Below are 15,784 nucleotides of genomic sequence, written 5' to 3'. Positions count from 1 at the left end.
TTAGAAATGTTAAATCTAAAAAAAAATGCATTATTTAAAACAAACAATACAGTACATAATAGATTATGAAAAGAGCTAAAATGTAAGCCCCATCTCTTTTAGTATATTGTATAACAATATAAAAAACGATTAAAATAGTTAATTAAATATAACTTGGTTCATAATAACAAAATTAACTAATAATCCTTATAATTTTAAAAACAATAATTTTATCTCAACATTTTTCAATCCTCTTGAAATCTAGCCCTTTTTTTAATTTCTCGTTATTTTTCAATTTGATTTATTTTTTGAAAGATGAAAAGAGAAGTGAGAAAGATTTTGTGTGTGTGTTTCTATATATATATATATATATATATAACAAAAGGGTAGAAAAGAGAAGCGAAACGACATATCGCTTGACAGGAAAAGAAAAAAAAACACAATTGATTGTCGTCTCCATCGGAAGAAGAGGGAGGGAAGCAGGAACAAGGTTTAAGATTGGAAGCAAGGAAGGAGAAGAAAAAAATTAAAAGAAAATGGGCGGCGCAGAAGAAGAGAAGCAAGCAAACGAGATGCCAAAGTCTAATCCAATAACACAGGCCCAGTTCCTCCTCTGGAAACGCCAAAAGGTATTTTCTTCTTCGCCCTTTACTTTTCTAGGGTTTCTTTCTATATCCAACCAATTGTCCTGGAATTCATAACTGATAATTGAGCTAGATTGAAAATTTTAAATATGTTAATATATACCAAAATTCTCATCTTAAATCGTTGAGTTTGGTGTGTGTATCATGTCAAAGCAGTGCAACACTAGAAATATTGAACAGTTTGGCCTTTGTCTTAGGAATTAGAATAGGGAATCTCTGTTAGTTTTTTGTGTATGAATTCACTTTAAAGGCTATTTGCGAAATAAATACAATGTTACTGAGTGGTAATGCACTTCTTTACTTGGTTCCCAATTTCATTTATCATCCAGGTATCTGTAATTTGTTGAGGGTTTAATATAATTGGCCATACATGGTAGTTCCTGATCCTTTCTATCCTATCGGCCATATATTGATTTGGTGGGTCAAAGTTATCATCAAGAAGGAATAAAGAACTGGGAAAGGGATTTTGTGGTAATGCATTTAACTGTTAGCAGCAAGAGTTGGTACCCATGTTGTGTGTTTTCTTTTTGATAGTAGTTGCCGCAATGAATCTGTTACAAATCAGACACCACCGCGAAACTAAAAATTTTAGTCTGCAGGATGTTACTAGTGAAGGTAACTGAGAGCCTTCTCAAGGCATTATAATAACTTGCTGTTAAGTAGAGGGTATTTGCATAATCCCATCTCCTTGAACTGTTACCAAGTTGATAACAAGTTCAGAGACATGATGAGGGCTCTACTAATGTTAGACTACTTTATTTACTTTTTTCTTTTATAATTATGACAATAAATATCAGTCTTTTTTCTTTTCTTTTCTTTTTTTTATATCAGGAAGCAGATTCCTCAGCTAGAAAAGCTGAAGCTGCTAGGAAACGTGAAGAAGATATAGCTGCAGGAACAGTACAAATGAATGGCCGGGAACTCTTCTTGCACGAACCTTGGGTGTTTGATAACACTCAGTATTGAGATTTGGTTTTTGTTCAAGAACACATAAACATATACAGACTCATTCGTGTAATGCCTGAGAGAATATCTTAACATATAATGCTCTATTTCCTGTTGACTTTGCTTTTAAAAAAACTTATGGTGCCTTGAGAATGCCCAATGATGTTGATTTTTCTTTTAATGTCTGCTAATAGCTGGTATTATGATCTGGTAGTTGTGGTGTAAAGGAAGAACAATGGGATCAATATATGACTAGAGTTATGTTTTGCTCTGCTCCTAGAACGCTATGAATGATATGAGGAAGTGATCACCTATTTTGCAAAGTCAGCAGCATATTTTGCTGGCATTCAGTTTACATATGAATAGAGTAATAGTGTAAAAGATGTGTAAACATTGTATTTTACACCAGCAGTCTATCATACCTTTATTGTCGATGGGGTTTGTCAACACTCTTCGGCGCTACATAACATGGTGCATGATTAAGGAGTCGACTTACCTTTTTTTTTGTTCCCTGAGTGTTTTTTTCTTTTCTTTTCTTTTGATAGTTGTTCCATGCAAGGTGGCCAATGTTTCTCATTCATCTAGCTGAGGCGAGCTTAACAGTTGCATCATTTGTTATACAAGTAACTTTGGGGACAGTTTGCAAATATTGCAAAGTACTCCTTTTAGGGCACCTATTCTCCCACCACTAATTACTATGCCTACTTTCTGCTCAGCCTCTCGGACCCTTCACAAAATTTGAGCCTGGTTTCTCTCCCTCATCAACAATGCAGATCCTTTACCATGCTGCCTCAATACTAATTCATTCACCCATCTGTTTTCTTATTGCCCGTGTACTGCTGGAAGACAAAATCATGGACCTTGCATTTGCATTTGGGTTCTATTGCTCGTTAAACTTCTTGTGAAGGAGGCAGCTAGCGCTGGCCTGGATGGGTGTTTTCCTGCTTGAGTTATTCACACTATATTCCTGGCCTAGCTACTCATACACTCAGATGATTAGGTGTTGGTAGAATAGCAGTAGAAGCAGGAAAGTTGTTTGTAGCGGTTTATACACACAGATTATCGGTAGTATAAATATTATTATACCAAGGTTCATGTAAATGGAAAATGGTTACCAGAGGCATTTGTTTCATGGAACGGCTGTGGCATTTAGAGCAAGATATCATTGAAAGCTGCACTTTTATCGAACCACATCCTATAGTTCATACATGGCACAGAACTGGATCTGGCACGCCCCAGAGTAAGAGCACCGAAAAGAGAGTTCCACTGACAATTGCACTTAAACTTTATTTAAGAAGCCAGATTTCACCAGAAACATAGCATACATTGTCCGAAGACGAAGCACTGACTCAAACTGCAACGACATAAAAGAAACTTAAAAGACACTAAAAAGACGACATAAAACGAACATAGATTCGCAAGCTTAATTTTCAGCTAAAACACTAGACAATATGACTCGGATTTGACAGGATCTCTCCTCCTCCATGTCATATCGTCTCCCACTTTCCCTTACTCATATCGTTTTCGCCTGCAAAGAAAAACCCTTCAATGAGAACTGGTTAGGAAGATCATAACCGGCATTTAGCCCCCTCTTTCTTTCTTTTTTTCCTTTTTTCATGTCTCATTTAAAGTTTTTGTGGAAATTGATGAAAAAATAACTCTCATCCAAAAAATACGTGAACATGAGCCCACTGAGAGGGAGAAACTAAACATGCAATGCGAGTTAATGAAGGTTCATAGAGCAGGAAGGATATCTACCAGAGTTCCTCTTTGACAGAGTCCAGATCACGCCTTATTTCCTCTATATCCCTATGGATGTGCTGCAAACATAAAAGAGTTGCATGTTTCATCATACAGTGAAGAAGAGGAGAGGATCTACTAAACACATTGTATTTGTCTTCACTAATATTAATAGAATTTTGTAAATTAATATCAGGCATACCTCAAACCTATGGTTGTAATATTTGATCCGAATTTAATAAAGAATCCAGTACATGCAGAAGAAGCAATATGTATAATTAGAAATAGTCATTATACTTAGTAATGAAATATGGAATCGTGTGTGTGTGTGTGTGTGTGTGTATAGACACACACACACACAGAGTACTATGGATCGAGAATTAAATAGAGAATTAACCAGTCAATGAGGAATTGTAGCTCCCCGCCAGAATATCGTTGAATGAGTCGGTTCCTTTCCTGTTTATAAGCATGTAAATGTTAGAAATAATCAGGGGAGAAGGTAGAAAGGAACTCTAACTCGTATTAACTTATTCTCACAGGAGAAAAGGTCCCATGAACTTGTGGACTTGGAATATTAGAGTACTTTTAACATATATATTTGTACTAATGTAGAGATTAATTAAGAGATTTAAAGGATAACTACAACATTAATATATCGCCTACATACATGCAGAACAATTGAATGAATTCTTTGAATGTAGACTTAATTAATCCAAAAGAAACCATTAAGAAAATGAAGAACATCCATGCAATAGAGACGAAGAGAGCTGTACATCACCTCTTGCAATTCTTCTCCATTATCTTCGCTGCATGGCATTAGATTCAAAGGGTTAGTGAATAAATGAAGGTTGATTATTGATCGAAATGCACGTTTGTGTGAATATGGCAACAATTTCCTTCACAATTGAAAAGAGGTTTTTTACTTAGTCGCATAGCGAACCAAACCATTTCCAGACCTGAGATTTACACATATAAATAATTAAGAAAAAGCACCTTAGCTAGCATTTCATTTACACATGGAGCTAGTACCTGTTACTGTCTTCAAATGCAGGCAAGGCAAGAACAGGAGGAAGCATAGGGCGTCTCAAACACGTATTGTTGTCAGATTCGCTGTGTGCTTGCTGCTGCCGCTGATGTCCCTCCTTTTGCTGCTGCTCTTGCTCCTGTTGTTGAGAAGCTCCCGTGCTTCTCTTCTCATTAACGGTGAACCTAAATCTAGCCATTTTGGACAAAAGAAGGGAGTAAGGGAAAGGGAGTAACTTATTTGATGAGGACCAAGTGCTTTGTGGGGTGCATTTATAGGAACAAAGACAGGCTAGGTACTTGACAGGTGTTTCGACAGCTTCAAATCTCGTACTTATCCACCTCCTCCTCTTCTTCTTCTTCTTCTTTTTCCCGTTAAATGGTGTAGTTTCGGAAAACATGAGAGATTTAAAGCTGCAAACCTCCTGGCAAACTAGCTAGCTAGGGTATCTGGGATATGCTCTGGGGTTCTTAAAAATGCAAATTAAAAAAGAACGGTGCCCAACTTTTGATATAATATATTTTCTAGAGAAATCCAACTTTTAAATCATTTTAATTCCACAAATAAGTTCATATTCATAGGATTAGAGAGACTATACTCAATAAAAGAAATGAAAGCATGTATATATATATATGTGCGTCTGTGATTTTGGAAAATACGAAATTTGAATTAATAATAAGTAACTAATATTCCTTTTGCAAATTAAGGTCTACTACGCTCCCTCACAATCTTTAGCATCAATTCCATTTCTGGATGTCACAATAGTACGTTATTCCTCAAGGCCAGTGCCTAGCTACTACTCTAAAAATCTATGCTTGATTGCTGTGTCGTAAAAAAATAAATGTTTTCGTTTAATTTGACTACTTGATATCTTGATCGTCTTTTAACATTTTTATTTTTATATATTTTACCTTCTTGAAATTCATTTTTCAAGGGATTTTACATCAAATATTCTGAAGGATTTTCAACACCAATGATAATACTATAATTTTTTTTATTGTTTTTGTTATAAAATGATTATACAACATGTTCTATATAATATAATAAATTTAAAGATCATTTAATTTGTTGTTATAATTTTTAATGAACAAAATTATACAACACGTGAGATAATATTATAATTTTTAATTAAAAATTATTTTGTTGTTATAGTTTTTAATGAATAAACAATTATTTTGTGTTATTATTTTATCATTATAATATAATCATATACAACACGTGAGATAATACTATGATTTTTAATAAAATATCATTTTATTGTTATAGTTTTTAATGAATAATGATCATTTTGTCTTTATAAAATGATCATATAACACTACCAATAATACTATGATTTTTAATGAAATATCATTTTGTTGTTATAGTTTTTAACAAACAATTATCATTTTATCATTATAAAAACATGTACAATAATATTATGATTTTTAATGAAAAATCATTTTGTCATTACAAAATAGTCATACCACACGTGCAATAATATTATGACTTTTAATGAAAGGTACTTATTTTGTGTTATAGTTTTTAACAGACAATGATTATTTTGTCATTATAAAATAATCATATAACACGTGTAATAATACTATGATTTTTAATAAAAGATCATTTTGTCGTTATAGTTTTTAATGAACAATGATTATTTTATCGTTATAAAATAGTCATACCACACCTGAAATAATACTATATATGATTTTTAATGAATTGTCATTTTATCATTATAATTTATAACGAATAACGATCATTTTATCGTTATAAAATGATCATACAACACGTGTGATAATACTATGATTTTTAATGAAAAGTCAATTTTTCGTTATAGTTTTTAACAAACAACGATCATTTTGTCGTTATAAAATGATCATACAACACGTGAGATAACACTATAATTTTTAATAAAAAATCATAGCAACGATCATTTTGTCGTTATAAAATGATCATACAACACGTGAGATAATACTATAATTTTTAATAAAAAATCATTTTTTGTTATAGTTTTTAACAAGCAACGATCATTTTGTCGTTATAAAATAATCATATAACACGTGCAATAATACTATGATTTTTAATGAAAGGTCATTAATATACAACGGTCATTTTATTATTATTATAAAATAATCATACTACACATGCAATAATGCTATGATTTTTAATGAATTGTCATTTCGTCGTTATAATTTATAACGAACAATGATCATTTTGTCGTTATAAAATGAACATACAACATATATTATAATACTATAATTTTTAATGAAAGATAATTTAATTATTATAATTTTTAACAAACAATAATTATTTTATCATTATAAAATGATCATTCGATCATGTCAGATAATACTATAGTTTTTAATCAACATTAATGGTCTTTTTTTACGTTATAAATGATCTAATAATATATACACGTATAGAAAAGGTATAATTAGATATTTTTTCTCAACCTCTTCGATAAATATAATTAGATATTTTTTTTTGTTTAGAAGAGTTAATTTGTAATTCTTGAGAATATAATAAATTTAGTCATAAAAAAAACACGAAAACAAGAGGAGATCGTAATCTACGAAAAAGCAAAATGAAGAGATCCAATTAGGCTGATGAGAAATGATTTGCCAAAAGCAGATTTACTTTTTCCGAAGATATCCGATTTGACTCGTACGTTTTTCCGCTCAAATAATTAAATGACTTAACTGCCCTGAGGTTTGCCACGTTCCAGCAGGGATCCCCTCCCTCCCTCGTAAAAAGCGTGACCGTTTTTTGCATGCAGAGGCAGTAGGCGTACAGTGCCAAATACTCTACCAACCTCTGTCAAAAGGTTTGTTTTTGCTCTTTTGGCTTCTTCCTAACAAACCCAGCCACGTGCTCACCGTTCCCACGTTCCTCCCCCCCTTCCCCGTTATTTCCAAATAAATGATAGAAACCGAAGATACCCCCATTTATGGGGGGAAAAAAAAAACTAAATGTGGGGTCTACTTGGTGGCCCTGGGATTATTCTACGTGGGGCCTAGTTAGACAGACTGCCATGGATGGTTCGTGTTGCCAAATGGAGCTCTTGTGGGGCCCACTTAGATACAAGAAACGCTCGTGTTGATTTATTTACTAATTACTATCTATTGGTTTGGTTTTATCCTGTTCCCATAATGCCCCGCCTTTACTGCAAATACCAGATGCTTGAATTTACCGTCCTTATGCGGTAGACTTACCTTCTCTTGCAACCACGAAAAAGGAGTCAGATTTTTTAAGTAAATAAACCCAAGTGATTAACTTGGTAGTTAAAGAGGTGATTCCCTTGCAAATTTTTTCACCATTTCTAAAATCTTGGATTTTTTCCATGAAAAAGGAGTCACATTTTTTTTAGTAAATAAACTCAAGTGATTAACTTGGTAGTTAAAGTGTAGCTAAAGAGGTAATTCGCTCTATTTTTTATTTTTTTTAATTCAAATATTGCGACTAATATTTAAAAATAATTTATTAAATTTCTTTAAATACACTATGTTGATGTGGAAAGTACGTTGCATTTGGGTAAGGTAATAGGATAGAAAATACATATAGAAAAAGGAAAAATATATGTTTAGTTAGGACGAAGATAAATATAAAATAAATTTCTATTATTTCAAAACATAAAAGATAGCAAGATATGTTCTCTTTCTCTTACTATTTTTGTCTTTTTTATTTTGAGACAGTAACTAAATACTATTTTAAAATTATTTATTAAAAAATTTAATTTTAATCAATGTGCTAGATCGAGAGTATTTTGAATATGAAACTAAACAAATTTTACTATAAAAATACCAATTACTATGTTGATTTTACGGTGCAAACTCTATATCGTGAGAGAAAATATTATGTATTTTAATAATATTTATTATATGGGGTTTTGGAATAAAGTTTTTTAAAAAAACTCCATCCATTTTATTATAATTAAAAATTATATTTAATTTTTTAAAGATTTTAGATAAAAAGTTGATTATATATAATAAAGAAAATAACAATGATACTCATTGTCTTTAATGTAAATTAACCTAGGCTAATTTAAAAAACCATATTTAATTCGTTTTGTTATCCAATTATACCAGTTTTGCCTTCTTATTATCTAATACGAAATTTCACAGACATGCATGGTTAGCCCAAAATCAACATTTACCGATGATATGAACCTGCTAATAAAAATAATCTTTAAGTCACTTATCCTTTAAAGAAAATTACTATCAAATTCCAAGCATAGTTAAGAAATTAAATGAAATAAACATGTTCAAATTGCTGGAGAAAGGAAATTTTTCAATTTGCATGCAGTGAATAGTCAAGAGTGTTCTTTTGTTTCTTAATCTTCCATCAACAGCAAGCTCCAAGAAGATCAAAGCTCTCTTTCGCAGAGCATGCACGCAGCACTTCCTGCAAAATTATGAAGTCAACAAATATTAATACATTGATTTAGAAGTGCAGTGATTTTGTAAGCATTGTGTAATAAATAGACAGGTTGTAGGCAGAGCTGATATTGAAAACATCAAAGGATGTTAATGCAAGGGGGAAAAAGAAGAAAGAACAAGTATATTCGAAGTAGTTACCTTGTTCAATTACATCAAAGCAAGCATCCGCAGATGAGGATCAATCTGCAGACCTATCCCCTCAAACAGTGGATCATATATGTCGTTTTTAGCTACCCTGCAATTCATAAATCCTTTCAGTCATAGATATAAGCAGGAAACATGTGGCGTTGGTGTTATGAAACATTGATTTTGAACTCCATAAACCAACCTCGAACCAAGACTAGAAGCATTCATGCTCTCTTGAACTTTATGACTCGGTGTCCATTCCGTCTGCATTAGATACGAAGAAGAAAGCATCATTAAACTTTCCCAAGAACGTATAACGTTAAAAAAAAAATTAACTTTTTTAAGTACCCTTTGGCGTTTAGAAGATGATGATTCTCCAATTATGAAATGGCTATTTCCACGGCCACGGCTTCCTAAAATCATGTTCTAAAACGCAATTTGAAGAAATAATTAAATTAAGCAGGGAACCAAGAATGGCTAAACTTTTGATATATGCAGGGAACACCCACGTACCTCATTGTGGTTGTTCGGCATTGACACCATATCCGGATAATGATGAGAAAATACTTCTGTGCTCTTACCCTTATTTTGCTATTGAAATTCATAGTTAGTTTATTGCAAAATACGTGGGCAAAAAAAATTAAGAGATGATAATTCAGTTAGAGTTTTTACTTGCTGAGTATGATCTAAGCCCATAATTTGACTGTTCAGGGAAGTGTCAAGGCCAAGATTTGAGGCATTTGGTCTAGCAGCTTGATTTAGCAGTCCTTGGACATGGAGGCTATCCATCTGCGACCTGTGTAAAAATGAAGTGATCATCAAATTATAAAAAGCCTGTCAATAATTGGTTGTTTCTCTTAAGCAGTAAATAAACAATGGTGTCTCTAATTATCAAAAAGATTTAACACTGTAGTACACAACAATAGCTAGAAGCCAATCAGTACCTGGTAGAGTTGCCGAAGTTCCAAGGCATGAAGTTCTCTTGTTGCATGTTGTCTATGTTAGGCATTACAGCAGCTTGATTGACTTGTACTTGATTAGAAAAAAATTGAACCCTGAATCCAAAATCATCACACACTTGTGTTTAGCTTGCTGGATACATGTTCATGCTATGATGTTCCTTCTCTAATGGGAAAAACTAATTTTTTTTTTTTTTCAGAAAATGAAGAATTGCATACCTGCAGGGAGCAAGACTAGAAGGTCCAGATTGATTAAAGCCACCATATTGTTGAGCGGTGGCTGCGTTCGGTTTCATATAGACATGTCCCGGATGATGTTGATGAATAAAGGAATTCGGATGCCTAAAAATATTCAATGTGTTTGATTATTGGAACCTAACTTTCAAGAATAGAGGAAAAAGATATGTATGAAATGGAACAGCATCTTAGGGGAAAGAAGAATTTATTTTAGTGAGCAATATGGTGTTCGAATTTGTTTTGCTCTCGATTATATCAAGAAAATAAACACAGGGAGAGTGCAGAGATACACAAGGTACCTTGAAGATGCAGTAGGACCGAATAACATAGAGTTATAACATTGTGAATTCAATACATCATGTTCTCCAGAAACTTGAAGATTGTGAGAAGGAAACTGTGGGGATCTAAACTCAGAAGAAAAACAAAGCTTCGTTATCTGTTGAAACACAAAAAAAACTAAACAAGTACAAGCTATACTGATATATAATCAATTGCAGGTCATAATTAAGATGTTATAGCGAAAAACCACGTACCTCAAATTTAGACAAGAAGCTGGCAACATGGTAGAACCTTGTGGATCATACACATTAGGTGTGATCTGAACTTGATTAAATAGATATGGACGTTGCTGGGGCCTATAACAGAAAAATCCTCATCAATCCGTTGTTTTCACGATTAAAAAGTGTATATCTGAGATTAATAATACCTTCGATTCATTGGAGGTTGAGGCCCAGATAGCATCCCAGGTACTTGATCGCTCAAACGTAACTGATAATTAGTCAAATGTTGGTGCCTAAAGTAGCATATTTTGTTAGTTACTTGTCTATACATGCATATGCATAATTGTAAGCTAGCATTTGGTATCATTTTAGCTTACCTCGAAGGCATTGATGGTCCGGGTAGCATGGGATTGGTACATTGGGAATCAAAGAAATTTGCTGCCATCAATTGATTAGGCTGATACCTAAAATCAAATATAATCAAATATTCATTTAGTGTAATTCGATTGTCATCACTGATAATTACAGCAACAGCTAGGGCTAGAAAATGATGAATATTATGTACCTTGATGGAGTTAGAGGCCCTGGAGGAGTGTTGTGGTTGGGAAGAAGTTCATATTGGTTGATCCAGGATGGTGTTCCCTCTAAATTCCCCATTGTGGTCTGTTGACAATAGACAATCTGAACATGCTCAAGATAGATAGATACACTAACACATAAACTTTATGATTCAATGGGTGATATGGCAATACGAATACTTGCTAATGGACATTGTAGCAAATTGGAGTGAGCATGAGTAGTCACCATATTTTGAGGATATGAAGCTGGAAACTGAGTTGTTTGCTGAATGCTATTGTTGATCACATTGTTCTGTCCAACTTGATCATTGAATGATATGGAGCTTTGGTTGAATGGAAGCACTGGTGGCGGCCTGCTTCCGTAGTCAGTAACGTTATTGATTTTTGGGAATAATAAGGAAAACTGAAGACAAGTAATTACAAGTAATCTTCTGATAAAATATGCTTAAGAATGACGTACAAGAAAAGCTCAGACTGGAATGTATCTTCTTGTGATTGAGAATTGAACTGATTTGGTGTCCCATTTCCCATTGAAAATGGCCGGACCATCTCATTTGTTGGGATCATTCCCATCTGATCAAAAGCACAATCATGATTAGTAATTCCTAATCTTTTCCTATCTTAGCGTACATGGCTTCATGCATGTCATGTTATAATTAAGGGGTGATAAATTAAATTTTATACACTTTGTATCTAAAACTATCATGTTTAAGTGTTTAATCAATGAATCTACCTTCAGAGGAAAGTATACCTGTGTTGGAATTGGTACCGGAGGATTAACCGAGGATGATCTAGTCTGTGCTGCGTTTGTAGAATTCCCATGTAGAGGGTCGAAAGTTGAGTATACAGATTGCACAATGCTCTGTCCAGAGTTTGCACGATTTAGATTGGGCTCGTCCGATGATTCTGGCTCCAAATGCCCCTGATGCTAAAACATAGAAACGAAAGTAAATATTTCACTTTTTTACACTGATCCTATCTTGCCAATCGAGCATGGTTAAGTTGGTATTAATCACCCTTGTTGATGATGTAATAATTTTTAGTTGATGTATAAGCTTCATGTTATTGAAGATTAGTCTTAAATAGGGACGCAAACTGATAGCTTCTATGGTTAGGAGACAGATGAAGCAATACCATTGTTGGAAAAGCAGATTTTGATACCTCCATTAATGGAGTACCGAAAGAAGATGGTTCGAAATGCAAAAGCTGCGAGTTGGGTGCTTTAGCAACTGAAGAGTCTGAGATTCCGCAAGTAATATTTCCTTCTTCATTTTCTAAGAAGCTCAGATCAATGTTTCCATCAAATATTTGAGGTTGATGATCTCCTCCTTTTGGTGATTGGTCGTCTTGCTGATAACCATAAACAAAAATAAAGAAGTCACGAGGCTTAGATTTTATGCAGCTAAACGTACAAGTTGTAATGAAGACGTAAACCTCGCACAAATTTCAAAACAATTGAATAGGATTAGGGTGTTGTGAGGCAGAGATTGTTGTTTTTTAAAATGTTTTTTTTATTATATTAAAATAAAAGTTTATATTTTTTAAAATTTATTTTTAATATTAACATATTAAAACAATTTAAAAATATTAAAAAAATAATTTTTTATTTTTTAGCTATCAAAACTACAGGAAAGCATTATGCATGGAACTTACCATTGATAGAGAATTGAATGATGGCGACCCTTGTCGAGTGGAATCTGGCACATCTTCTTGTGAAACATCCGAAGGTGCTCCATCTACAAGTGTACAAGGAGCAAGGTCTTGAAGAGAGATTTCTTGATTCAATTCTGGCAGATTGCTTCCAGCTAACGATCCTAGCTCCCCAGGCTCCTGCTACCATCAGTGAAATTTTAATATGGACCTGACGTTTTTAATGAAAAAGTATTCCATGGTAAAATCAAAATATTATAACTCTGAAAATATATAATAGAAAATGATGCAATAAAATTGATTTCATATATACATAGAAAAACACTAAATTAGACTAGAATTATCATGATAAAATGTTTTCACATACATCTGATATATTTTCATTCATTTTATCTTGAGAGGATCGAACAGTATAATTGTTAATCAAGTTATGATCATCGTCATGATCAAAGCAAAGCGTACCTGCAACAAAAGTCTTTGCTCATCACTCAGTGCAGCTTCCATGGAGATTTCTAATGATATCAAGCAATATGATCATGTTGCACCAGAAAAGAAGTTCAGAGAGTATTGCAAATACTGATGAAAAGAAGTAAAATACAAAAATGGTATTAAACCTACTTCATGACCAATAGTAGCGTAAGTTGTCGAAGCTTACCTTAAATTCCCTTTCACAAGAAATATGAAGTTCACACAAAATACAGAGAAAAAGATAGATGGCATTTGTGTTTGATTTTATTTAGGAAAAAAGGTTTGAGGGATGAGAGATTGGCAATTTCCAAGTTCCATAAGTGGAATCAAAATCAAGATTTAATCCCAATTATGTCAACCAAATCTCAAGTTACTTGTAATTAGTTGGAAATCATGTTTGGGATTATATATTATAGATTTTTGAAAAACAAATTTGGGATTTCATCAAAAAGATTAAAATAAAAAAACCCAAAAATTCCATGTGTTTAATGAATAATGAGGTGACATGTTTCCTTTTGAAACCCTTACAAATCAAGAAATTAAATCCCCATACTTTGGAGTTGGTCTTCGTTCTACGTTCCATGTGATTTCTTTTAAGCAATGAATGTGTAACGATATCTTCTTTTCTTTATATTTTCTCTGAGGATGACTATAATGCAACAAGCATAGTATATAGATGCAATATTTTGTTTCTGATTCCTTATATAACTAAATTTCTACAAACTCTTCTCTTTAATTGTTCTTTTCCTGGAATAAATCTGTTGCTTGTAGCGTGAATCTAACACCAATTTATATTATCACAGTGCATAATCTTCAAAAATATAAAGGTGGTGAGCTTAAAAGGAATCGAGATTATCATTTTATGTTTGCATGGATGATTTTTACACTTCACTGATTTAGATTTATCCTCATATGGGACCTACAACCTACAATTGGCAGCATTCAAGAGAGGGAATCATTTGACTTCAGCACTCCGGTTTGAACTGCAGTAATGCTCAGGTCCAGCTAAGATTTCCTTTTACAAAAAATCACCATTTGCCTGCTTGTTTTAGGTAAGCTTGAAATTCATTTGTATTTTAGGTAAAAACGAGGTCTACCTGTCCAAGAACTTCAAAATTATAATCATGTTTTACGTAACCTTGCCATTCACTCGCAGACATATGTAAGGGCAGAACTCACAAGGCTAGAAAAAGTAAAAACGGAAAATTACTTTTTGTTGAGTGTGGGTGGGGTCCATCTGCCAAGACATAATCTCTATCTATAACATGTAACTTTGCGTGCAGAACCATGGATGATGGATTCGAGTGCTTCTGTGATATTGCATGCATGTATAATCAAAGGAGTGAAGCATGGCTAAGGAAACGAAAATAATTTATGCTAGCACCACAAAGATCAGGACCAAAAGGGTGTGCAATTCGATAAGAAGTTGAAAAAAAAAATTATATTGATAATACCCAAGATTAGATTCATGTGGCTCACCTGCAAAATCTTCGGCCAGTGCAAGATTAAACCCCCTGGAGGCTAGAAAATACAAACATTAGATTAAACAAAAGCAAGAGAAAAGGGAAATCAGAGAACTAGGAATCAATCAACTGCCATTGGATCAGAATTAAAAATGGAAATGAACAATTAAACTAGAAGAAACAAAGAACAAACTTTTCTCAAGGCCTTTCGTCTTTTGATGTTCTGGAGGTGGCCTTTAGAGGCAAGGGAATGGTAAGCTAGATGATGATGGAATGAGCTAGAAAGAAGAAACTAGAAAAGAATTTGGAAGTGATGTTATCTATGGCAGGAGAAGAAAACATACATGAATAAGGAAAAATAAGTTTTTCTTTGTTAGAAATGAGGCCTTAGAACTTTATTTATAGGAAAACTTAACACTCTTTTATTTATTTATTTATTTTTTATAATAAGAACTTCCTTTTATTAACAAGACGAACAAGCATCATGTTGGTTTCACAAAAGGGATTGGTACATATATGTATGTAGGTGTGTCACAAAAAGATAATATTTGAAGAGTTTTGCCTCTTTTTTTTCACTTTTGATTTTTATTGTTGTTTGAATTCAAAAAAAAAAAATACGCGCGCCCGCGCATATAGTACAAAAAAAATATTTTCTCCTAAAATTTATGTGTTCGAATCTTTGTATTGAAATAATAAATTGATGCTTCATGATTAATTTTTCATTATTTATATATAATCATTTTTCTTTAGATGGATTAGATAAGCAACAATAGTATATGAATTTATTTTGTCAATCTTAATTTTAATTTTGAGTCAATGATAAATTAGCTGCATTGTATAGAGTAAAAAAAGAAGAAAAAATCAATGATAAATTAATGCCACCATATATAACAATTTAATGATAAAAGCAAGAGTAGTATTTTTGGTATGTATGAGATAAAGGCTGAGAGTCTATGTAACGCAAACTTTAGTCCAACGATTTTTATAATTATGATCAATATATATATATATATATATATATATATATATATATATATATATATATATATATTTGAG

The 15,784-nt window shown here is 32.8% G+C and overlaps 2 protein-coding genes and 1 long non-coding RNA gene across 3 annotated transcripts; 1 reads left to right on the top strand and 2 right to left on the bottom strand.

The window, feature by feature from the left end:
* The first annotated feature begins 392 nt into the window (after positions 1 to 392).
* Positions 393 to 1,840, top strand: LOC133694168 (uncharacterized). Its single transcript, XM_062115628.1, has 2 exons — positions 393 to 608; positions 1,455 to 1,840. The coding sequence occupies exons 1-2, from the start codon at positions 516 to 518 to the stop codon at positions 1,587 to 1,589; spliced, it is 228 nt and encodes a 75-aa protein (XP_061971612.1). The 5' UTR covers positions 393 to 515; the 3' UTR covers positions 1,590 to 1,840.
* Positions 1,841 to 2,829: 989 nt separating this feature from the next.
* Positions 2,830 to 3,397, bottom strand: LOC133693811 (uncharacterized). Its single transcript, XR_009842182.1, has 2 exons — positions 3,327 to 3,397; positions 2,830 to 3,096 (listed from the first exon to the last, which is right to left on the bottom strand). It is a non-coding gene; the product is annotated as an uncharacterized LOC133693811 (long non-coding RNA).
* Positions 3,398 to 3,674: 277 nt separating this feature from the next.
* On the bottom strand, positions 3,675 to 4,688 carry LOC133694344 (uncharacterized). Its single transcript, XM_062115842.1, has 3 exons — positions 4,338 to 4,688; positions 4,087 to 4,114; positions 3,675 to 3,764 (listed from the first exon to the last, which is right to left on the bottom strand). The coding sequence occupies exons 1-3, from the start codon at positions 4,529 to 4,531 to the stop codon at positions 3,675 to 3,677; spliced, it is 312 nt and encodes a 103-aa protein (XP_061971826.1). The 5' UTR covers positions 4,532 to 4,688.
* Between the last annotated feature and the right edge of the window lie 11,096 nt (positions 4,689 to 15,784).

The sequence above is a fragment of the Populus nigra genome, chromosome 5, assembly GCF_951802175.1.
Source record: "Populus nigra chromosome 5, ddPopNigr1.1, whole genome shotgun sequence".
NCBI lineage: Eukaryota > Viridiplantae > Streptophyta > Magnoliopsida > Malpighiales > Salicaceae > Populus > Populus nigra.
Note: the sequence above shows the minus strand (reverse complement) of the source record. Positions and strands in the feature narration are given on the sequence as shown.